At 41.5% G+C, this 25,689-nt stretch overlaps 1 protein-coding gene across 4 annotated transcripts in view; it reads left to right on the top strand.

The window, feature by feature from the left end:
* The window catches only part of tcf7 (transcription factor 7), a 75,213-nt gene that overhangs the window by 667 nt on the left and 48,857 nt on the right, over positions 1-25,689 (top strand). For all 4 annotated transcript variants that reach the window (XM_086309278.1, XM_086309279.1, XM_086309280.1 and 1 more), the window contains exons 2-3: positions 197-266; positions 1,752-1,858. In XM_086309278.1, the coding sequence (XP_086165404.1) occupies positions 197-266; positions 1,752-1,858 (177 nt within the window). The remainder of the gene's footprint in view (positions 1-196; positions 267-1,751; positions 1,859-25,689) is intronic.

The raw sequence follows: 25,689 nt of genomic DNA on the forward strand, positions 1-25,689 counted from the left end.
AAAAAAGAAGAGGGGGTGGTGGTGGTGGTGGTGGTGGTGGTGGTACGGGTCTACTACAGAACGAGAGCAAAACTGAATTGCACTTATTAGCGTGATAAAGTCAATGTAAAGTTACTCTTGTTTGGCAGCGGTTTGTGGCGCTTTCGTGACTTTTTCGGGTAATTCTCACTCGGTGTTTGTTTACGATCCCTTCCAGGCGGTCAGACGGGGGCAGCAGGGCGAGCAGAGGGGCTTCCCAGACAAACACCGGGAGCATCTCGACGTTGGTAAGCAGAAAATACAAATTTAAAAAAAACTTGGGAAAACAAACAAACAAACCAAAAAAAACATGAACATACTCACTCTCATCCCTATGAGCAGTCAAGTACTGTGTAAGAAAGCGGTAAAAACCACCCACTGTGTCAAAGCAATGAGTTATTTTGGTCACGGGCGCACGTGCTGCTGCATTAAAACTTCAAAGAAGCACCGCTCAGGTGTACACTGCAAAACAAAACAAAAAAAATAGATGGCCATCCTGTCTTCAGCTCTTTAGTTTATCTCTAAGATCTATAGCTTGCTGGGGAGATTTCCTCTGCTGCTCAGTCAAATTAGCAGAGCTCAGCAGAGATGCAAGCAGACTAGCTATCTTTAAAAAAGTGGAACCCTCTTGGCCTTAAATTGTCATTAAGCTTAGGTAAAGGCACTGGTGTGAAGGGCAAAGCAATTTCTCAGTAGCTGTAAAAATTGCTAGTGCCTTTCATTTTAATTCACTATGTTTTAAGCTTACTTATCTAGTGATCTTTTATAAGATTTTGCCAAAAAACCAAGGTCAGCCTTCCTTTTTCTTCAAACCTACCACCCAAAAAGATAGAGGGAAAAAAAAAAAGCAAATTCCCCTAACTACGCCAGGGCGCATTTAGACAACATATACAAAACAGCTTTAATTATAGGTATCACTGTTGTGTGTACTCATCTCTGAAAGGAAGAATGCTCTCACCTTGTGATCCTTTGATCAAAAAAAGAAAAAAATCCTCATCAAATGTGGATTTGCGGTTTTTAAAAACTGGTCTATTTGATGGTCCTCGAGAAAAAGTGAAACCCGCAGAAATCAGAAAAAACAGTTCCGCCCTGAGGGATGCTGATTGCCCTCAGATTCTGTCACTCAGGTTCTGGCCACGTTAAAAGTTTTGTCACCTTCGCAAGAAAGCTCAGCACTCACGAGGGAAGCCAGTTGTGTTTTGTGTGTGTGTATGCGTGTGTGTGTTTCTATGCAGGTATAACCTAGTCGTATCTGACCTCCACATAGGCCTCTCGTGCTTAATATGGGTGGTGGTAAGAAATAAATTAACACATAGGCTACAGAAGTTCACGCCTCTAAGACTATGTGGTGGTTGTAACGCTTTTGTCTCCAGTATTGTTGCTTCTGCTCATTCACGGATGTAAAGTGTAGTAACTAGAATGCCTGTAAATAGCTGAGCTGCTTTATATGCACGTTTACCTTCTTTTTCTTTTGACGTTAACACCTTAGCAGCATTGTGTGAGTAAGTATCAGGTTTGATTTTTATTTTAATCCTCACATCCAGCATTTGCACCCACAGCTTTACCTTTATTGTTGTTTATTTTTTTCTTTTCCCCCAAGCTGTCATGATTTTTATTGTAAATTAAATACATTATTAAATGATAACTATTGAGATTTAGACAGCAAATCAAAAGAGTTTGGAAAAATTAGGCAACAAAGGTGACAGCTTCTAATTGTTTGCTTTTCCTGTCAGTGTCGAAGCAGCAAGATGGAGGTATGTACAAGTCGCCGGGATATCCAGGGTACCCGTTCCTGATGCTGCCAGACCCCTACCTCCCCAACAGCTCCGTTTCTCCATCTGTAAGTCCACTTCTCATTGAATCCTTCTGCTGGCTATGGTTCTCCTCTTAGCACCTGATGATATTCTGTGCTCCTGAGGACTCCTTAAGGTGCAAGTTTTTGCGCCTCAGCTTGTCTTTGTATTATTTAGTATCAAGTCCAGACTGTGAACACACAGTGCTGAGCCCCAGAAGAGAAATCCAGTGTTTTGTAGTCGGGGAGAATAAAAGGAACGCACACTCGTAGATGGAGATCTCGAGCCTGGTGTCCTCTGAGTGATTTTATTTTTTAATTTTTAATTTTTTTGGGCTGGTGCAAAGACGTCCTCAGTAGTCTCAGTTCGAGAGAAAAGAGATGCAAAGCGGTGGAGAATTTACTCGACTTTTTGTGCATAAAAGCATAAAACATTTCTTCTTGGTATTTTCTGTTTCATAATTCATAATTTCTATTTTTTTATGTGCATGCAGTTTTGAGAATTAGGAAAGTTCCCCTCACATCAGCCTAAATTTCAGTGATGTTTTCCCCTTTTAGATGCAATTAGCATATTGTGGCTCAGCTATAACCCCCTAAAACATTATACAGAATTTTAATGCTGCGTCTCTTATTTAGAGGGGTTTAAACTACCAGCTTTATATATTTTTTGGAGAGGGGGGGTCTCTTTCACATTACAAAGCAGAATCAGTCAGCTTATGTTGCACTAGGTTTTAGATTCAGAAGAGACAACATGAGTCTCTGTCAGACTGAAGATGAATGGCACATCACTGCAGATCTCTCTCAAACTTTACACATGCTCTGATTTGGCTTTGAACTGTGCTGCTAACTCCCCCCACACCCCATCCACAAGGCTCACACCATCCCTAACTGCCTTATAAAATAAAGCTGCATTTAAAACACAGCGGAATAAAATCAAAGTGCCGCAGCCTCATGAGGCAAAGCAAAAAAAAAAACAGGAAAAAAAAGCTTGTTTTTGTTTACGCCGTTGCTGAAGTTGGAATTTGATTGATGTCGTCATCGCGAACCATTTCACGTGACGTTTTCCCATCTGTTTGTACCCCGGGTGAATGACAAGAGGTTTATTGCACAGCCTTAATAGCAGTTCTAAGTGTTAAAACCGCTAAAACAAACATCAGAACGACTCGTGGAAAGATTTCAAGTATGCAGTATTGCTCACCCAGCCAGACAGCCCTTAAAGAATTCATCATAAAAAAAAAATCCCTTCAAGTCACCCGTTAAGAACCAATATCCATGGATAGGCTGAGTAATTGCGCCGAACGTGAACGGTTGTGCCTAATTCATTTTTCACGTGCTGCGTAATCCTGTTGCCTGAATTAACCCCCTGCTCTAGCAGACAAGACGTTGCTAAACAGCATAGATGCCTGTTTGTGAGATGACATGTGCTGTAGGCTGATTTCACGTGAGAGCATAGTGAATAAGGAATATGCTGATTTATGGCTGGAAAATGTGATTTTCTAATGGCACCTTGGAGCTTCTTAAGAGTGTTTCAAGACGCCGTCAGTGTCCAGGTCAGGGCCCGTTGGCTGGTCATGGGAGACTTTAATAGGGTCTGTGATTTTTCAGAATAAAAGCGGACAGTTACCTTCATTTTCCATGGTTTTTTAAATGAAACTAAAATTTAAAATTGTAGTCTGTGGGGAAAATACATAGTAGGAGAGTGGCTTCTTTTCTCCGCCACAGCTATAAAGAAAAACATATAATGGATCTAAATGCATCTGTAAAGTAAAGACGGGTTATACTGTTCATACATGTGATTTGGCTACACAGTGCCTTTTCACTTTAGTTTTATATATGCTCCTTTCAGGCTTGCTAGAAAAAAAATACAGGGTGAAAACTTTTGTTTTACTGTTTATTTCTTTTTATGTTTTTGTATAGAATACATCCTTGACCTGCTAGCTCCATTTAATTGTGCTGTTTTGCACATAAAGCAAAGCCTTTGCTTGGAAGAGAAGCACTTGTAGGTACAGCAGCGTCTCCTTGGAAATCACATTTCATTTTCAGAGTCTTTATTCAGTAACCAGTTACATTCTGAGAATACGACTGAATGAACTACGAGTCTTAGTGAGCATGCTTGTTGTTTCCTCAAACGTCTTTATACTCGAAGCTGCATAACACAGCACATCCGGCATCGTGACAAACATTGTGAAGAAGTGGAGACAAACGTGGTGTCTTCCACCTTCTTCTCTTCTCTTCTCTTCTCTTCTCTTCTCTTCTCTTCTCTTCTCTTCTCTTCTCTTCTCTTCTCTTCTCTTCTCCAACCTCAGAAGCCTCTCATAGATTGTTCTCGTTGGGGGTGGGATTGGCGAGTTGGGTAGAGTGAGGGGGGGTAAAGGGGTACCGGTGGTGGCGGCGGTGGTGGTGGCATGATAAAGGGCACTTTCTTCCCCCCCCCCCCCCCCCCCCCCCGTGTGTCTTCGAGACTCCACACAATGCTCACTTGTTGCTGCTTCCCTTGTAATTAGCCCGCTGGTTGTGAGGCGGTAGCGGGGTATCAGGCCCTGTCTAACCTGCCACTTGAAAGGGGCTGAGAGTAGTGGTTTAGCGGGTGAGGTGGGGGGGGTGATGATTATGGATGGCAGAGCTGGATCAGAAGTTCAAGGTCAGGGTGACTGACAGAAAAAAGAGCTGTTTGTGGTTTTCCCGTTATTGTGATGTTGACATGGGACATTTCTGTGTGCGTGTGTCCATGTCTCACTGCTGGCCTGTTTTGTCCTGGAGCTATGACTTACGCTTCTAGTGTCTCATGCACTGGAGCCTGGATTATTTTTAGATCTTTTTTTGCAGGCGAAAAAATGTCAGATCCAGTCAGAATGGACATTAAATGGTCTTCAGCCTGCCAGTCCTGTAGTGCAAAGTCTTTCCGATTGTGCCAGGTTGCACGAGTGTTAAGAGCGGTGCAGGTGAATTCATCGCTATTAAGTGGTCGCCTCATGTCTTGCCCATGCACACGCTACTCTGGCAGCACAAGAGTTTGATTTTTCAGACGTTTTTTCTGTAGAATATGTGTGTACACAGCTTTATCGTTGGTGTTTGTTGCATTTTCAATCATCAAGTAGTCTTTAAAAGGTGAGATGATTGCGACTTCTTGATTTTGTGTGTACCCGATGAGAGGGTAGCTTATGCTCACATTCGGCGGAGGCAGATTCATGCTCACTGCTGCCGGGACCCTGCTATCAAACCTGTTTGGTTATAAAAAATGTAAAGCTTAAATCATCCGTCTGTCTTAATTCAGATAGTTTATCAACAACAAGAAGTCACGACTGCCTTACATCCACTTATGTTTAGTTTTGTGGATTAACCTACGTGCAGTTACTTTGAGTCAAAATAATGAATTGGTTAATCATCAATTACTAATCAACATAAAATGAATCCGGAGCCAATGAATTAATTCATTGATTAAGTACACATGTATTAATCGAAGCAGTTTTGATCAGGTTTCTGCTTTTGTTACACTACACTGTCAGATCGTTCACAAACCGCTTTTCTCCTGAGTTTATTTGTTTATCTTCAGTTACGTACCAATTCTTTATTCATTCTGTGTATTTCTCATTTTTTATCCTAGAAGAAAGCCAAACCAAATATCATTGCACTGTGTGTAATGACAATAAAGATGATTCAATCGTCAGAACACTTGAATATATTATAAGCACTGCTTTTCTCATGTTTTAAATGTATTAAGAAACCTATTAAGAGAAAAGAAAGTGTAGCTTCATCTGTGTTATTTGAAGTCAAACCCTTTGATATACTTTCTTTTCTTTTTTTAAACGTGAATTTATTTAACAGGCTGTGGTGTAAAGATTTCTGCAGCGTTGCCCACATGTCACCAGCTCACCTGAAGAAACTACAACACCTTTGTGCGTTCCCGTAAACTGCTTTGAACTGTTGCAGTCATTGTGAGAACCTCAGCTGAATGACTGAAAGTCAGAAATTAATTGTAAAATCAGTCTGCTTGTGTCTGTGTGGGTTTATCCTCACTTGTAAAGGTCTAGCCAGCTTTTTGCACTTTTTAATCGCCAACTGATGAAAAAACATTTGAATGAAAACCTGACCGTCGGAGTGGGCTGACTTATATTTCATATAGGAGGGGGAACGAAATTGACTGAGCTGTTGTTGTGAAAGATTAACGCATTGTTTTCCTAATACAGCTGAATCAAAGTGGCAGAAATGGACGCAAACAGACTGATAATCACTCCTTGTTATTTTGGTATTAACATTTAAAATTTTAGATTTAAAGAGAAAAGAAGAAGCCTCTAATCTCTGCTGAGAAGTGGTTTTTACAAAGCGACTACACGCGTATTGGCTCCTTATCCCATTCAGCGATAATACTCCTATTACAGCATTTCATGGGACATTTCACTGTTGTTGCATTAATGGAGATATCAGCCGTCCTTTCAGGGGAAGTGGCCAGAGAAGGAGATTTGTGGGATTCGGAGATATGACTAGACTCCCTCAGCTTGTTGTCTTTGGATAAAGCTTTATCTCGAGTGTGTTTGTCAGCGCGCGTGCGTGTTTGCTGTTTAAGTTCATTACACTAAGTAATCTGTATGTATCAAAGCTTTTGGCATGTTCTGTGTGTGTGTGTGTGTGTTTTCTAGTTTGTTGCCTTAGGCTTGTGTTTGTACCCAGGGTTCATGGTGTGTTTTGTGTGATGATGCTGGCCGTATACTGTGGATGCAGCGTGTGTGTGTCAGCTCTCTTCTTGCTGTGTGTATAATGCTGTGAATTACCAGCAGTCACTCTCTCTCTCTCTTTTTTTATTATTATTTTTGAAGGGATCATGAGTCTTTGTCGTCTCAGGCAGTTAAACCCTGTCGCAGGGGAGACCTTCAGTAGATATAAGAGTGTTTTTCTGTCTTCAGCTTCCATCCATCTTCCTCCTCACTCCCTTTGCACGCTTGCCATTTCCACATATCCATCTCTTTTATCGTCTTGTGCTGTCTTCAGCATCTGAGGTGGTTCCAAGCATCTCTCCTCACTTCATTTTCCTACTCGGAGAGATAACTTCTTGGTAATTGCGAACTATTAAAAGGAGATCATATGGGAAAATAGGAAAGCTTATTTTCATTCATTTCCAATTATATGCATCGGAAGCGTAAGAACTTTTTTTTGTGTGTGTATTTCGTTAACCTCTTAAGTCACACAGGATCAACTTTTCTGAGCATGAGAACCAGCTCTTCATTACTTAATGTTTTGATTGATTATGAAGGAAAGCACACAAGGAATCAATAGAAGAAGAAACAGAAGTGATGAGAAAAACATTTTGGTTCTGCTGATTTTTTGTGGTTTGTTTGCATTAATATCAAATATTTTATATGTTAGTGGCCATTTTTAGGTAAACATCTGGCGATTACTCACATGACTTCCCCTAAAACGCCTGTTATTAGTGGACAGTTTGGATATTAATTTGTAAGGAGGAGGCAGTTGTTTTTTTCTCAGTTCCTGGAACCTACAACTCTTAGAAAACTAGTCAAATATCTCAAAGTTGTGGGCTCTGAAAAGAAGTGCATATTTTACTCTAGACTGGAAGTTAACAGTTGTTATTGATTTCCATAACGCCAGCTGCACTTCCTACAGCTGCTTCACAATAAAAGCGTCTTAATTTTAATCTCGCGTGAGATTTTTATTGTGACGATTCTCTGCTGCGAAGGAATCGAGAGGGTTAGACTGAAGTAAGAGGAGAAGCAAAGTAGAAGCAACATTGCTTGATTGTTGATGGGGATTGATGGATGTTTGGTTGAAATTAGTGGGTGGCCTGCCCGCTGAAGCAAAAACCAGGGTTTTTACTTTATCTGAAGTGGCCAGTGAGTCATGCGCAAAGTGATTGGTGGTTAGCGGTTGTATATTAATGAGCCAAGTATTTGGATTTTAATCAGTAACCTTTTACCACCAGTCGTCTGAGAGATCCAGCGTGCCTCGTGGTTAGTTTGAAAGAAGCACACCTTTCTGGAGTGATGTTCGCATGTAGAGCAGCTTCGACATGATTCGATCCAAAAGGAATCTGTAGGTCTGAAGATGTCTGAGGTTCGGCGATAAAGCGCTGAATTGTTTCACAACTTTGTCCACAGACTTCAAAGATTGTCCGTCTGGTCTGTTTGTGGGTCATTTTCTGAATAATTAAGCAGTTTAAGCTGATATCTGATATTTGTCTGCATGCAAATCTATTCGCTGTCAGAGAGGCTGTGAAACTCCCTGTGATGTGGAAGCTGTGGTCACACTATGACGTCAGCACGCTCTGAAGGCAGCAGGCTGCTCTAAAACACTTTCCCGCTCAGCCTACCTGGACACTGACTGTAAATGGCTCAGGTTCTTTGGGATAACAGTAAATGTTTGGTCGAAATGCAGTTTGACAGCGTGCTTTCAGTCAGTGGAATTTACGAGCCTGTGTTTTACAGCTCAGTGTTGTCTGATTTGGGGGAATTTCCTGCTCATTTGACATTTCGATTCACAGAGCAGAATTAAAAATTGACAGGAAGGCTGCTAAGAGATGGTTTACATGTTTGGGAAAGGCGGCGGGGGAACGTCGTCATTTCTGTTACTCTAAAGACTCAGCTGAAGTGTGTGTTTTGAACATTTCAGTATCTCAGCCTACAAAGAAATATCAGTTTGATTGTTTTCACCCACTTCAACTGAAAGCTTATGCTTTCTGTTTGAGTAATTTCACATCTTTTAGCCCATAAAGGTTTTTCATACATCTCCTCCTTTTTCTTGTATCCATTCAGAAATCAGTTGCCGTTGTGAACAAGCTCTCCTCCCCGTTCCCCTTTCCTCCTCCTCCAATCTCCCAAATAATACGAGGTCGATCCTCCAAGATCAAGGGAATGGCATGTGTGTGCGCAAGTCTCTAGGATCTTGCCACTTCCTTGTTTCCCATTGTATTGCAGTGTTGACAGGGGGGTTGTTCAGCCTTCCCCTAGTCTCTTGGTAAACAATAGCAGCAACACAGGCTGAGGCCTCCCTAATCCCCCCTTCATACAGACCCAGGGGCTGGGATGAGCAGTGCTGGGGCCTCCCTGTCTCTGACTGCCTACGATAAGGACCCTGCACACTCGGATTTAAGAGGCCTAAAAGAAAAGCAGCTTTCACTAGAATGCGGGAAAAGCCCAAGTTCGGATGGAAAGCTTGCATCTTGTCTTTTCTTGGATCTTTTTCTCCTTTAACTATAACTGACAGCTCTGCTTTAAAGTAACACCCGTGCTGCGTTGCATCCATGAAGTAAAGGTTTTTGAACTATTAATGTAGTATTCAAAGTATGCTGAGAGGGCTTCATGAAGCCCCATCTGACATCTTTTTCTATCGTTATGATGTGTTCAAGTCTGTGATTATGTTTGTGCAGAGTGTAAACGGGAGTAAACTACTGCCAAACATGAAAACATCGAGTGTCCTCGTTCACAATTTATTAACTGTTAAAACTAAATTTGGGACTCAATAAAAGGGGACATGAAGCAATGTGATCACAATATGTTACCCATGTTAAAAATAGTGTCATATTACAGCAGCAGCATTTACTTTAATATAACAGTGTAACTGAGGACAAAAATACACCCAAATCCTCTAAAACTATCTATTTATATCAAGTGTTTGTATATCTAATTACTATATATCAACATTATTCAGTATTGTGTCAGTTCAGTTTAATTTACTGTCCTATTAGCTCTCCACGCCTGCCCTGCTGTTCACCATTTTCCATCACAGTCACCTCATGTTGGTTAACTTCTGTGAGGACCTCTTAAAGGGAACCTGTTACGCTCATTTTCCAGCTCCGTATTTTATTTTTGGACTCTCCTGGAATGGCTTTGCATAATTCACAGCTCAAAATAATCCCTATTTATCTTATACTGGGCTTCAGCGCGGCCCCTCGGTTCTGATCGGCTACCCCTCACAAGCAGAAGGTCTCAACAGCAGATGGGCGTGGCTTCTATGCTCACAGCCAGATATGACCTTATAATCAAGTCGGATCTTACTGACATCATACAGAGCCAAGAATATAATAAAAAACTTTCCAAATCTGAGCATAAGCTTATTTATTACAACTCCAGCTGTGTTCAATATAGACGTGTATCATTGTAACAGCAACAAAATAAGATGAAACAAAGAAACTATTTTTCTAAGCTTTATGGTTTAAGCTTTACGGAAGTGGCAGCTGGCTGTGATTTGAAGGAGTATTGACTGGTGTTGAAACATTGGTTTAAATTGTAAGTGTGTATTCTCTTTATTATTTGACAGCGTGAATAAAATATTGAGAGAAAAAAAGGAGGTGCATCTCATAATCTGACGCTTTCTTGCAAATTTGCATCCATGAACGCCAAGATACTCAATGAAAAGTTATCTATCTAAAAAGTTATTCGCCTATCAGATGTAAATATAAAATAAAACTTTCTAATGTAAATATGACTTCTGATGTGTACTTTCATCTTGTGTCAGTGACTAAAGACATGAAAAGCAAATGCAAGGACCAAACAAAGATGTTTCTAGTCGATATAAATCATAATCTTTATAATTGCTGGATATCATGCTTGTTTGTTTGAGGTTGCCATGTTCACTTAGTCTCAGGGAGACCACAGCCAACGGAAAATGTGAGCTCAAGATCGAAATAGATTCGGATGAAGACAGATAAATAAATTTTTATAGAGGAAAGGCTGGAGAGGTAAAGACAGCGCTATAGAAGGAGGAGAAGAGGAGGGGGAAAGATTAAAATACAAATGACCATAAGAGCCTTCTCATCGCCCTACTGGCTTTGAAGTAGCGGGCTGTGAAGGCACCTGAAGAGAAACTGTTCAGAAGACTATTTGAAGAGGCGGTAATGTTAAGAAGAATATCAGGAGGGGGAGAAAAAAAACCCTTTGGATAGCCCTGAGGTGTTTATACCTGTAATTATTCATCCACTTATTTCTTTCCGGCGTTGAAGGAAGATGGGGTGGGGGAAGTGGTAGAGCAGTAAAAGACAGGTGTTGGCAAAGGAACTGTGGGTTTATTTGATTATTATTAACTTTATTTCTCTCGCGCGCGCTCCCTCTCTCTGCCTTCATACACTCAAACGCACCAGCGGAGACAAAACAGCATGTGTTCGCTCAGCGAGCACCACGCCGAACTAAGTGTGCTAAAGTTTCTGCAGTTGGTATGAAACTAAAATGAAAACAAGGGGTCTTGAAGGTTGGTAACCTCATGTGGCGTTAGTGCAGGTGTTTTTCTAAATGAAGACCACATTTCCCATGATTCCACCCACGTTTCCTGCCAGCAAGAATATGCTAGAGGTCAAACATGTTAAAACACAGAGGGCCTTGATTTTAGTTGCCGTCTTGTAGCGTTGGCACTGCATCGAGGTCTCCGTAAAGCAGCACTTCGGAGCACCTCAGGTCCCGTGTTGTGCAACATGTGGTTCAAGGAAACCTTAAGCAAACATAAAAGTGTTTTTTTTGTTTGTTTTAAGTTCATTTTTATTCCTTGCTCTCTAAGCTGTGTATACAAGCCAGTTTTCTGCTTGAATGGGAGAGTTATGCACTGTAACAGCTTGAAGGGGGAAGTGGTCGCATTTTTGCAGGATTGAAAAAAAAAAAAAGAAACACAGAGAGACATAAAGGTAGTTGACATAAGGTCAAGGTTCACAAAGAGGCTCTTTGTTTAGGTCCCAGTGTTTGTTTATGAGGTGTGTGTGTGTGTGTGTGTGTGTGTGTGTGTGTGTGTGTGCGCACATGTATGTCTGTGTGAGTCAGTGAGAGAGTTGCGGGATGTTGCACCCAGGTGAGTCATTGGCTTGTGGAGCGAAACCATGCAAAACCTCTACGTTGTTGTTTACAGAGCGAGCTGTCCAGACCTCCCAGATGTGTGTTCACAGCCTGTAGTTAATCAATGACAGCAATGTCTCTCTCTTACACCAGATATCAAAGTAGCCACACGCGCATGCAAATGTGTCTATGTGCATCTTCGCGCTGCACGCATGGTTTGCTGGTCAAGTAAAAAGAACTGGAGAAAAGTTTGAAGTGCTAGTTTTTCACATATCGTTGTCCACAATATCATGGTTTGAAACGTGTGGTTTTTGATTTAAGGAAGTAGTGATGCAGCACAGTTTACTCACGAGATAACAAATCCGCATGGTGTCCAGCTGAAACTGAAAGAAAACTGCGAGCCCTAAGATTACTTTAACTTTTACTACACAGTATGCATTTCCAAAAATTTGATGTCTACGCTGCCTTCAGGATAGGTCACAAAGACAAGTTGTTTCAAAGAAGTGCAAAAGGATATTATTTCGAATATGTATTTTAACAGGCGTGCAGTGTGTAGTCTAATGTGTCGCTGTTATCATGATTGGGCATCTGGCAGCTCCCCAGAACAAGTATGTTGCTGCTTTGTGGAACAGGTCATTTAAAGAGACACACACACACACACACTGAACCACATCACAAAGTTTATAGGTTAGCAGGCCACACATGCAACCAGTTAACAGGCTGAATCCCTCCTTCATCCTGGGTCCTTGGGCAATGAGGAGATTCGTAGTGCATTAATGAAGAAACAACATATTCAGACTATATATATATATATATGAAGATATAAATATGAGAAGTTAAAGTGAATCTATATAAATTAATTAATGAATCAGGTTTCTTTTAAAAAGCAAAGAATAAATTTGTATATGTTACTGCCGTGAAGGGATTTACACCAACACTTTGCACCTGCAAGAGTAGTTTGCCGAGTCGGCATATTTTAGTTAAAGTTATTCATTCATTAGACTTCAGTTTTATATATATAGCGCCAAATCACAACAGCAGTCACATCAAGGGGCTTTATACTGTCACGTAAAGGCCGTATAATTATAAACATTCAATTTTGTTGTGATGTAAACTTTTAAATGTATAAGAAACTCCAACATGGATGTTAGGGTTACATATCGGTGGGAGATCAAGTGATATTCAGGTGATTACACTCTATACTGGGTTTCTGTGTGTAGTAGTCTTTGTGTTTGTGTGTCTGTCAGACAGACAGAGAGAAAGTGAGAGAGAGTGGGATTTTTTTAGGTCACATGACCTATGGGAATTAAAAGTGTAGTTTCATTTCCTCTTCATTACTGACAATAATCAGACAGTTTCGCAAAAGAAGTCGCTACCTTTCTCGAAGAGTTTTACATGTAACTCACACATAATCATTTCGTACTTTCCAAAAAAATAAAAAACCAAGTGATGGGTTACAGAATTTTATTAAGAGACGATGAGAAATATGAATTTCAGGAATGGGCTCTGATGAGTCGCTGATCAGATAAACTGAGCTAATTTGATATATGCTGTCATTTATATCTGCACTACAAAATTGTAAGATCTGCATCTTAAGATTGGCAAAGGACAGTTTATCACATGCAAATATTAAAAGATCCACAACATTTAGTTCTTAAGTCTCGACTGCGTTCAGTCTAATAAGTAAATCGAGCGTTCCTGTCATCATAGTTTAGCTTCAATGTGCTGACGTTAAAAATATAGGCATAAAAAATCTTCCTTAAAGATGTTCTAGGAATTGGATTTGTCACTTGTGCACCTGTGAGCTAGAAATCTAAAATAAACTTAAGTTGATAGGATCTGCTTTGTAATTTCCCCTTTATAAAATGCCCCCACAAACCATGGTTTAATCAGAAGAGCCATAGACTAAAAGACAATAGTTAAGTAAGCAGTGGGAGTGCGGTGTGTTCTGGGGCAGAAACTCTGAGCAAATGAGTGCAGAGTTCACCACAAGCTTAAATGCACATGTTTTTAGATTTGTAGTACCTCTACATAACCAACAGGGGAAAAAAAGCTTTCATGAAGACGCACAACGTCATAGTGCTTGCAGTTGTTTTTCTTCTTAAGTCTTACTTAAGCTGAACATTTATCCTAATGCTTAATTTATACTTGATGAAGAAGCTGTTTGTGCGGGCAACATGGATGGCACATAGGGAGGTTACAACGTAGGGTTTCAGAAGGGTGTAGATTTAACAAGTATAGATGCCCTATAAGTCTGTCTAAAAAGTGACTCCTCAGGTAATGAAACTGACACATAACTTTGTTGTGGTGCCATCTGTCCAGCTGCAACACTTGCCATAAACAAATCTACAGAGGAGAATGTTAAAGAATAGTTCAGACAGCAGAGAAAAGCAAAAACTTTATTTCAACTGTGTCTCTTAAATATCAGAATAGTCGTTCAGGTGTTTCCTCTGTTCGTGTTTACAATTTTATAACCCTTCCCCCTCAGCCACTTGTGGGGCATTTCGCCGCTGCGCTGTGCTACGCTGTGCTACGCTGGCATATCTGCTGTTTGCAGTGTGACGACCACATGCAGTCGTAAATGACAAATTTCCATGTGAGCTCTGATTCTTTTCATCCATCCACTGTAAGGAAATTTACAACCTGTTTACACTCTACTTCTGAGGGGTGTGTGTGTTTCCAGATTGACGACACTGATGTCACATCTTCTGTGAGTGTTGATCTGGTTTAGAACAGTACACTGTGTGCGCTGAACACTTGGTGGGTATGTTTCTTTATTTCTGCGCTAATGGGAATTTCAAGTTTTCTGGAATTTTTTTTGTCTTTAGGATTTCCAGAAGGGCACTGAGAACTTGTAACCCCGTTTCCCCCCTTTTAGACGATAAAGTACAACAGTATAAACTCTTTAGGGAATTGTGGAAAACAACATGAAATAGCAGCTTAATAAAACCTGTGAATACTTACGTTAAAAAAAATGTAACCAATGACCTAATACTAACCAAAATGACTTAATAAGAGGCCTTTTATGAGTAAGTAACCGCTTGCATGCCCACCTGTTATAAAAAGAAAACCCACTGTTGAATAGAGTTTGTCAGATAAGTTTCAAATATCATAATAGTTGATATTTAAGATTGCTGATGTGGTCATTAATTGATATAAATAGGTAAGTTTCTTGGACGTTTGTTGGACTGATTTTGAAAATACCCTTAAATGCCTACACACTCTTATCTGACATTCTTGTTATTTGAGTGGTCTAGCTGATCACTGACTCACTGACTTAAATTAATAATCACCATTATCAATCATAATGGGCTTTCCACTGCAAATAAAACATTCATATTTGCTGTGTTGATGCTAGTAATTGATAATGTTCTTCCACTGACTTTTCTCTCCTCCGCTCGTTTCGCCCTCCAAACCTCAGCCTCCGCAGCTGACCTTTATCATCATTTTAATATGCACTTTATTGAAAGAGTGTTCATAAAAATAGTCGACTAAATGAAACTCAAACCCCATCCTCCTCCACCCCGTGCCCGTGGCTCTGCCTAGACCAGCTGGAGCCTCCACAGCCGCATGAAGCAGCCCAGCACACATGGCTGTGATCTTAAACACACACATGCACACACGAATACTGAGACACACACACACACACGCGGGAGCAGAAATCTTTTCCTCCCTCTGACGATAATCGCCTGCTACAGACGGTGGCAGCCATTAACTTTATGTGCTATACATATATATATTATATGGTATATACTAGAGACCGATATGATTCATCTGGTGCACATTTATGACACAGGACAAAAAGTCACGTGTTGTTGTTTGTGTGATTGTTAGGGTTGATGGTCTAACCCCAAGTTTATGTTACCTTTTCAAATGGTAATGCCCCAAAATGAATTTACACCTGCTGTTCTGCTCTGTGCTTTGGTGTCATTTCAGCTTGCCCGTGCATCTCTTGATTTTTGTTACCTGGCCAGGGGCCCGTTCTTCGTACGTCGCTCACTACATCCAAGATCAAATGACACATCCAAGACCAAACCATCGCGCTAACCGTGAGCTCGCTAATCCGGTTCCCCGAACACACCTGTTGTTGACGATTAGTACAGCTGGACGCAGTAATGTGACATCACTGGGTGTCGTAAAAGGGGCTACGCATCGATAGTAGAAACATTGATCGGCAACCCGCTGATTGGTCGGCGAAAATGTCGAAGGGGCGCGCTCGGTATTTTCCGGCAGCAGAGCAAGAACTCTTGATTGAGGGATTTCAGGAGTTTCAGAGTTTAATTAAAACGCAAGGGAACACTGCAAAGGCTGCAAAAGCAAGGAGAGAGGGGCTGGCAGAAAGTTGCTGACAAATCAAACTCGTAAGTAATTCAATAATAACAATAATAATGGAGTGGGTTTATATAGCGCTTTTCAAGGCACCCAAAGCGCATGACAATACCACTATTCAGTCACTTTGTTATTTATTTATAGATTTATTATATTACACTATATTATCCAATATTATATTACATTATATTATATTGTTATATTATATCCCCTTTCACATTAGAGCCACAACAGGACCCACTAGAACATGGGAACAAGTAAAAGTGGAATATAAGAATATTCTACAGAATGGTAATATTTATCACTTATATTGCTTTTCGTCTCTTGGAAAGAGACCCTGAAATACTCTGTTTGTTTGTTCATAACAGCAACCAAGAAAAGGGCAGAGCAAAAAAAAAGACAGGTGGTGGTCCTGCACCCCCTCGTCAACAAGTTGGTTAAGTGAATAATACCCTCACGGGAATATCGATATCTCTCAATGAGCACACTGTCGCGCTGAGCTAAAGGATCCTGTCTGTCCCGCAACATACGCTGAATTCTGAGGACTCTCCTTATCAATCTTGCACCTTCCTCAATGGGTGGCTCGCGTAAACGGACAGGACATGGCTGTGACAGACTTCCCAAATCCACCTTCGCTTTTATAGCCGTGGTCTCTCATCTTGATTACACGAAGTGATTTGCAATTACTACTCTGAAATATGACTTGCATCTGTAATAATCACATACATGTAATAGAATGTTAATAGTACATTTCCCTTTTTTAGGAAATGACCTGTATGTATCTGTGTGAAATCAATAAAAGGATCAAGTGCTGCATTATCTTTAGTTACATTGATGTTATTTATTTATGGTGAAACAGTGGTGGAATATCGCTGTTGCTTTTGTATGAATGACGCGGACATACCTGCGTGGCCGCGATCTAATCCTGTTTACATAAAGTAAACCTGCTCCCGAGCAGGTTTACGCTTACGGCTCTGTTGCTATGACAGCAAGTCCCGGATGAGCTTCGGGGAACCGAACGATCCAAGATCACGCGAAATCGTCAACAATCTAATCCAGCTAACTTACTTAGCGAGGTACGAAGAACAGGCCCCTGGTCTTTCCCGCCATTTCAATGATATATCAGCAGAGAATTTCTGGAATTCCTGCTTTGCTTCCTGTTTGACTTCTCATGTTCCTTTTCCAGCGCTAATGGGGAGGTGTTTTTGAGGAGCAACTAGACTGCAGCGAGTCTGATTCCCAACACACCTCAAGCGCCGGTATAAACAGTCATGGGTGACATCGCAGTCGGCGTGCAAAACAACTCAGGTGGCGACCGTGAACTAGGCTCTAGTATTTGGCTAAGGACCAGAAAGAGCAAAGTTATGACATGAAGAGCTGAAGTGAAAAGTGTCCACTTTAGTGTCCACTTTTTTCACCCTTGAAGTTTTTTTCACGGTTCTCCCACTGTCACCCAACTGGTCAGTCAGTCAGCATTCAGCACTTATGTCATCCACTTCCAGCGATGTGCAGTTAGTGTCTTCCATCCGCTGTCTGAACTGAAATATGTATGCAGATGCTTTTTTCACAAGTGGGTCACCACAGCAGGTAGCTTTTATCCCAGATCCCATTCCTGACACAACTCCAATGGGATTTGTCTCCTCCTGGGATCAAAGACGGGGATGTTTTGCCTGTTAGGCAAATGTGTAAACTAGAGCTGGGCGATATGAAATTTTTTCATATCACGATATGCTTTTTTCATTTCAGGCGATAACGATATCTATCACGATATGAGCCAAATAACTATGTTTGTAAGATTTAAATGTGCCGTTGCTCACAAGTAAAATGTGAAATAATCAGCAGCTTGTTTTGATTTAAATATTTATTTCCCATAATAAGTTCAACAGGGTAGATGTACTTAAGGAACATGAGACTTTTTCAGATAAATAAAGGCAAATATTGCAAACTACACAAAAGCAGCCGCTAAAGCGTTTAAGTTTCAAAATAGAACAAACGAAACAGACGACTAAATTGTCAATTCCACTTAGAAACAAAATATTAATTCTAAAAATAAATCTTAGTTTGTTTTACAGAAGAACAGACAAAATTGACTAACTTTTGTCAATATCAAATAAACTGAGAACTAAAAGGAAATTCTCAATCTCTCCTTGTTGTATAGCTGAGCTTTTCTAACAGTTTTAACAGTTACTTTAGTCTGACAAAAGCCGAATGACGAATTAGCGCTTCCAGTCAGAGATTGAGCATGCACCGGTTTATTGTATTTCCAGACTTGCTTTCGGCACATTTACAGTGGCTGCTCTGTTTTTTGTCAGACTTGAAATAGCCGAAATGAAATACCTTCACACTACGGAACTTCTCTGGCTCTTCCGTTCAACAATCTCTCCGGCGTCGGAACCATCATCGGTTTTCTCTTCAGTAACCTTCGGTCACGCTCGGTTGATTTTTCTCTAGTCGGCACGCTCATTTCCTCCATTACCCAGGGGGCATGGCGGCTGGCTGCTTCCCAAACAAATACACATGTGCGGCTTGGCACTTGTGCTGTACGTAACAAGTCACGTGACGTGACGCTGCAGCTGTGATTGGTTCGGCTCGGCACTACTTAATTTGGATTGGCTGTTCTTTTTTTTTTTTTAAGAGGACAAGAGCGGCGAGGTCTATCGCAATAGTTTAATTTTTCTATCAAGAAAAAGTTATTTCGCAATACATATCGGGGCGGTCGTGGCTCAAGAGTTGGGAGGTCGCCTTGTAATCGGAAGGTTGCCGGTTCGAGCCCCGGCTTGGACAGTCTCGGTCGTTGTGTCCTTGGGCAAGACACTTCACCCGTTGCCTACTGGTGGTGGTCAGAGGGCCCGGTGGCGCCAGTGTCCGGCAGCCTCGCCTCTGTCAGTGCGCCCCAGGGTGGCTGTGGCTACAATGTAGCTTGCCATCACCAGTGTATGAATGTGTGCGTGAATGGGTGGATGACTGGATATGTAAAGCGCTTTGGGGTCCTTAGGGACTAGTAAAGCGCTATATAAATACAGGCCATTTACCATCGTTCTATCGCCCAGCTCTAGTGTAAACCACTACACTATACAGACACTGCTTTAGTATTCAGCTATGACGCTATGAACACCTGACATATGAAGCTACTAGGATCCACTGTTTTCTTCTTTCAGTTATAGCTAAGTGTCCACACAACATTCGACTTGAGTATGAAAAAATTACAGAAAAATCCCTGGCAATAAAAGGTACTGAAAAAAACTCATAATTTTGCAAAGCAATGCCCCAAAATTCCCCAAAACATTCCAGATTTTATCCCAAATATTCCTACGTGTCCTATCATCAGTTACTTTCCAGCACCTGATAAAGCTGTTTCCCACAATATGCCACCATGTTTGCCAAGCATGTTATAGTTTGAGTTTCTCCAGTGAGGATGATGTTATGAACGGAGGTACAGGGACGCTGCATGTTGGACTAACAGCTTGTTCCTGTTTGAGCTCCTATGTTTTTGGCACTGTGTCCATCTGCTAATGTAATTTTAAAGCAAGAAAAAGGAGGAATTCCCTTTTCAACAAGTTTCCTCAAAAGGAGCTCGGTCATGCGTCAAATTGATTTCCTACCTTTGTTTGGCCCTGTTCACCAGAAAACGGGAGATACTCCCATCCCCACATTTACAGTCATGGGAACTTTTCATTTGGTCATTAGAAAGAAGAAGAAAAAAAACCCCAGGCTTTTAAGGAGTGCAGTACTCACGCACATGCACCGATGGACACGCGACGAGAGCATGTTTTTCCCCATCAGCAGGTGATGAGAGAGCAGAAATGACATGCAGAAAATGTCGATTGAAGTCATGATGCAATTATCGGAAGCGTGGCTTTGACGTAAAAAGGGGGGCGAAGAATAAAGAGGTGGATTTGAGGAAGAGGTGATTTGAGAGGGGAGGCATTAAAAACCAACCAAAACATAAACAAGAAGCCCCGCTAACGATAACGTTGATGTCATTGATACATTAATATGTTTCAGGAAGTAATGGCGCTCATAAAGCATTTTTATTCAGTGTTTTGTGCGTGTAGGTGTGAGAGAAGGTGTTGTGGTAAATCAGCTTGTGCGAACGTTTTTTGGGGCCAAACAAAAAACTAGAGCAACCGTGATATGCATTGCACTGTGGTTGATCTGTGTGTGAGCGTGGGTGTGTGCGATTGTGTAGGTGTTGTACATAGTACATGACATGTATGTGGGAAACACTGTATGCACACCAAGGACAGATGAAAGGGAAGAGGTGGGTGTGCAGGAAGTGAACAACAAAAGAAACACATCATCTGATTTATCAGATGGGTACAGTTTGGGTCGATCAGATGGAGGAAAAACATGGAGAAATTTGTACCAAGAGTGAAAGAAGTTGAAAGAGGGAGAGACTGATAGTGAGAGAGAATGAGAACAATGGAGGAAGAAGGTAACTGCAGTAGCGGAAGGGAGTTAGCAGTAAACAATGAGAAGCTGGAAACCGCGTTGTGCACCTGGTAGAAAAAAAAACCACAGGCTCAGTTGAAACAGACTCTGACACCTTACGAACACCTTTAACTGTTTCACCACCGCACTCAAGGAAAAGGAACACGAATCCACGGCTAGCTCGAATTCTGACAGTCAGTTTCTGCTTTCAGCAATAGGAAGTGGATCTCTTTGAAAAAGAAGCAAGCAAAGGGAGCAGAGGGGCTGCTGCAGCCAAAATGACTGTAGATTTCTTTTCCTGGCCTGTTCTCTGTTGTAGATGATATAATTTATTACATTAATATTTGGCTTTTATTCAACATAAGGTGGGAAATGGTGTCAGATCTGCCAGTGTTAGTAGTCCTTCCCTTGTCAAATGTTGTCCTTTAAAGAGATTCTTGATGTGCAGAATGATTAAATAGGGCCATCAGTAAATTAGTCCGCACCCCAAATTATTACTCTCAAATGACTGATGATATTCTGTATACATTAAAAAGATTACAATCACAAATGTAATAAAACATACATGCGCTCAGTGCTGTCGTTAGTCATACTGCAGTAAAAACAGGACGGCAACCTTCTTGCAACTAGGAGAAATCGGCAATGGCCTGGGATTGCACTGCATTCTTTGAATTTCCTAACTGGGTGCAAGTAGTTATGGCAACCAGAGGTTGAACATGCAAAGCAAGACTCAAGACTGCAGTTACTATCAGAAAGATAGCGACTGCAGAAAGACACCGACAGGATCGCCCTTGAAGTTTCTATAGATTTGAGGAAAGCACAGTATGAAAAACAACTTGCTGGGAAATTCAGCAGTTTAAAAAATAAATCAAAACCCCACAAAATTCTGTGAATGAAAAGATCTGAGCTAATCTGATGCGATTTGGCCAAATGAACTCACGATCGCTGACTCCTCCACCCATCACCACCGTCTTCTCGCTGCAGATGTCACGCTGTCATTTTTTATTTCATTCAGAGGGAAGAGAAGAGGACAGACTCTATTCTGACAGTCAGTCAGACAAACAGTCTCCATCAGTGATGTTTTTATGGTCCCCTTGCCGAATCATCCCCCAGACAGAAGCAGATTTACAGCAGGCACAGGCGCAGTCAACCCACTGTCAGGACCCAGAGGACTTGTTGGCTCCCCTACTGAGCTGCAAAGTGTGGCGACCTTCATCCCGTCTCGATTCTCTGTCTCGCATTCATTCTTTTTTACCCTTCGCCTCTCTTCTGCGCCCCGTCTGCGCTATAATTTGTTTTCTGTTTTTATTTTAAAACGGGCCTAGGGTCTTAATGCCTCCAATTAAAGACAGCCATAACTCTGACACTGTCTCAAACAAGCAGTGCAGCTTGAGTGCCATCCAGGCTCCAGTTGATCCCCCGCAGAGGCACATTAATCCCAGAGCAGCTGAGGGAATACTGGTTTCAATTAAGCATCCATTAGCTAAACATCAAGTCAGTGGTATGCTGTTTTGATTAGAGGAAGCAAGAGAAGAGGACTGTTGATTTTTATTTTTCTCATTTTTTCTGCCTTTTTTTTTTTAAAGGAGAGAATGTCCCCGGAGGAACCCTGCTGACAGTTAGAGTTAAAGAGTTACACTCCAGAAAACAAAAACAGGACCCAAGAAAAATAACAACTTTATTGATCATTATTGCAGAACTGGATGACCTTTAGGACGAGCGATTGTTCTATTTATTAATAGTATTAAAACAAGCTATGAGCAGATTTTCTGGTTAAGATGCGTTTCCCTTCGTTTTCTTTTTTCACTGGTGGAAATATTCTGTTTGGTTAAGGTGAGAGGGGAGTGGTTAGAGTGTCATTTGTGTCCACACACAGCTCTTTTAATGCAATTTGTCAGGGATGCAGTACATGTTATTAAAGCAAGACTTCCACCTTCAACTTCTCCTACTTCCTACTTGTTTGTAGCAGTTCTATCCACTGTTTTACGGCACTGATTCATAACATATTAATGGCAAAATGCAATCCTTCATTTATTTTACTCAAATGATGCTTCTGCTGTTGATCTGTAGGGTTTAAAAAAAAATCCAAGAACCTCTTTGGTGCCTGCAAGGCCGGCCAAATTAATGCGAGGTGCTGTTGCATAAAACATAACCTGGATATTACATTCAGAAGTTTCTGCTTATGGCAACAGAAACAGTATTACCAAGCGTAGTAGAGCTAAACAGCGCATGTAGATATTATTTGTGGCTCTGCAAGGCACAAGTGTTTTCTCATTTGCAATAAAACTGTACTGAGGGCAAAATTTTACTGTTTTGGCAATACAAATCTTCTCTGTGTCACTCTGTGTGTTTATGTGTGTGTGTCCAAGTGCATTTTGTGTCTTTGTATTTGCGTGTGCACACCCGTGTCTCTTGTGTACAGTTGAGCGAGGTTAAGCCTAGTGTGGTTTACCATGGAAAATAAAGGCCTCGAGTCTCATTGTCACCTGAACACACACACACACACACACACACACACACACACACACACACACACACACACACACACACACGGCTCCTCCTTAACCGTGTGCTGTTGTTAAGTTGTTGGTGGAAAATTTTAAGGGTTCGCTTGCTCAACTGCATCTCCTTCTTTCCTATTTCCACCTTAAATGGAGATGATTTTGCTGTCTGCAAAAGCATCTGAACCTGCAGTGGAAACTGTAACAGAAACAGCAAAAAAAGATAAGTACAAACAAAACGTTGGTTTAAAAAAAAGAAAGAAAGAAAGAAAAGAGGATGTGGTTTAGCTTTGTTGATACAAAGAAATCGCCATTCCAGCCTGAACCAGCATTGAAGCTTTCTAAAGGGAGGCATTAAAAATGAAACAGGAATTTCCACATGTACTTTCCTAAAGTCTTCATCGGACAGGAGTTTTGTTTTGTTTTTTTTAAGCCGTTATCAGTCGGGCAGCAAAGGTGGAAAAACTAAATCACTCCATCACCTGTCATCATGGAAAACAATACCATGTTTAAAGTCACATTTTCCAGGTGTTGCATTAAACAGCACATCAGCAGCAGAGCAGAGCAGAATTCTTGGAAACTGCGAATCTTTGTTGCACGAGATGAAATTATCCTAAGATATGTTGGCTCTGGATGAAGTGCTTCCTCGCGAGCCAGTCGCGGAAAGCAAAATCAGAAGAATCACGGAGTTTGATCAGTGGGAGTAATTGGTTGAAAGCCCGTTCGAAAACAGCGGCGTTGCATGCAGTAGCTGGAGGGAGGGAAGCGGTCCAGGACGAGAGCAGCGATCGCTGGTTTGGCCTCGGTCGCGCTGCTTGGCTTTTTGCTCGCCCGACTTGTTTTGCTTGGACTGACATTAAACAAGTGAGGGAGTGAGAGAGATAGGATGGGGGCTTTAAGACTGAGAAGCAGATAAGTACTGTGTACTGCAGACATCATGAGGGTAACAAAGATGTCGAGATGAGAATCAGATAAATGATGTTTTACTTGTAAATTTTGTACTTTTGCTGGAAGCTTTGCCTCAGATTCTTGATTCCTGCTCTTTGGAATCATCTCACCAACTTCTAATAAAAACACCAACTCACTAACCAGTTGCACATTTGACTAAGAAAGCTAAGTAGCCTTACTAATCATCTGAGACTGCCCTGCGACGGAGACTGTCGGCTCCATCGAGGGCAGTCCAAGCCTGAAGGCGAAGCGAGCCATAAGGGCTGCTCATGGTTAGCCGCTTGGCTCGGGTGGACCCGCGCGGAGAGAGGAGAGGCCCGGGAACAATTATGGCTTAGTAGGAGTAACAGAGCTGAGCCAGGCAGCTGCTGGTTGCTCTCTGAATATGCAGTGAGCATTCGCATGTGTGTGCGAGCGCGCGCTTGTGTGTGTATGTTCAGGCGGCGTCAAGAGGGAGCGATGCTCTCATACGCAACCGCATATTTACATTACAAATCACGGCTAAACAATTCAGCCGACCACAGACGCAAACATTAGACGTTTTTATAGAGAAGATGGATAGATCAGAATGATAGAGGGACGGGCAGAAGAATGCACGAACGAGAGCACGAAAACAAGAAGGAATGAATGGATGAGTGACAAGAATAAATTGGTTAAATGGTTGAAAGACCATTATAGTCGCATACCAGTCATCGATTTTCTGTCATAAAAGAAGCAAAAAAGAGAGATTTTCTGTGGCAGAGGAGCAAAAAAAAATAAAATGAATAAATAAATAAATCCATCTGATAAAGTCTGTGAGGCCTGGTCTGGTCTTGAGATGAGCTGTTCCAGTTGTTGTTGATTTAAAGAATCAAACCGTACCTAATTTTTTTTCTCTTTTTAAAGAGAAGAGGGCAAGTTGTTTAAAAATGACGACCCCCCCGAGGCAGAGACATGACCTTTGGTGAACGATGTCACTTTGGTTAACACTTGTATGTTTGTTTACTTTGTTAAACAGACAGAATGAAGTTGGATAGATGAAGACGCTGTAAACTCTTTCACACATACTGCTGTTGTGAGCTGGCACTGAATGAATATATTTTAATTTAGTGAAGCAGATCAAATATCAAAGACTTCAGCAATCCCGACTATCCAAGTCAGTGGTTTTGGTCCCACATGACATTATGGTTACGGACAGATTGGACAGTCATAGCTGGAAGTGACATACTTATCAGCGTCGTGAAGTTCGATGCACTTTACCCCACACTGCTGCTGCTTTTGTTCCCACCACAGCTGTGGAAGAAGCCTTAAAGAAATCGTACAAACTCCTGAGGTGGAAAATTGCAGGAGTGTCTGACACAGAAACTCTTCTGCGACCTCAGTTCCCACATGACACCCACAAGGAAAGTCTTTTCTTCATCTTTTTTTAACTTAAAGGTGTACAGAGGGAAGTCATGCGTGAGGAGTACAAGAAGAAGAAGTCGAAAAAAATAAGTGCAGAAGTGCGCAGATGACCGAAGTTGATTGAAAGGCAGAGTCCCTAAGTAGAGCCAGCTATTTTATTTTGGGGGGTGATAATTACACACTGCTGGTAAGTCACCATGTTATTTGTACATATGATCGATAGCAAAATATCAACCCTAGCCCCGTAAGCCAGCCGGGTAGCTTTTGGCAGGCGCTCTGCAAAACACAGGCGTGCCATGCCCTCTCCAGGGACCCTAACACAAACACACAACGATACGTGCACATCGACTTATAAAACACGTTCCCAAACAGATGGAAAGTAATAACACGATACGCATAAATACATGCGAGCGTGCACATGTGGTGCAAACACATAAATACATGGACACGGTAGGGCAGAGAGAGAGCATTGTGCCACAGAGATGGCACGCGGTGACAGGCGGCCTCTGTGTTGCTGCCGCAC

The sequence above is a fragment of the Aulonocara sp. 'chitande type north' Nkhata Bay genome, linkage group LG10 (genome assembly GCF_057382095.1).
Source record: "Aulonocara sp. 'chitande type north' Nkhata Bay isolate Kocher_YH1m ecotype deep benthic linkage group LG10, A_spYH_male_GT1.1, whole genome shotgun sequence".
Lineage (NCBI taxonomy): Eukaryota > Metazoa > Chordata > Actinopteri > Cichliformes > Cichlidae > Aulonocara > Aulonocara sp. 'chitande type north' Nkhata Bay.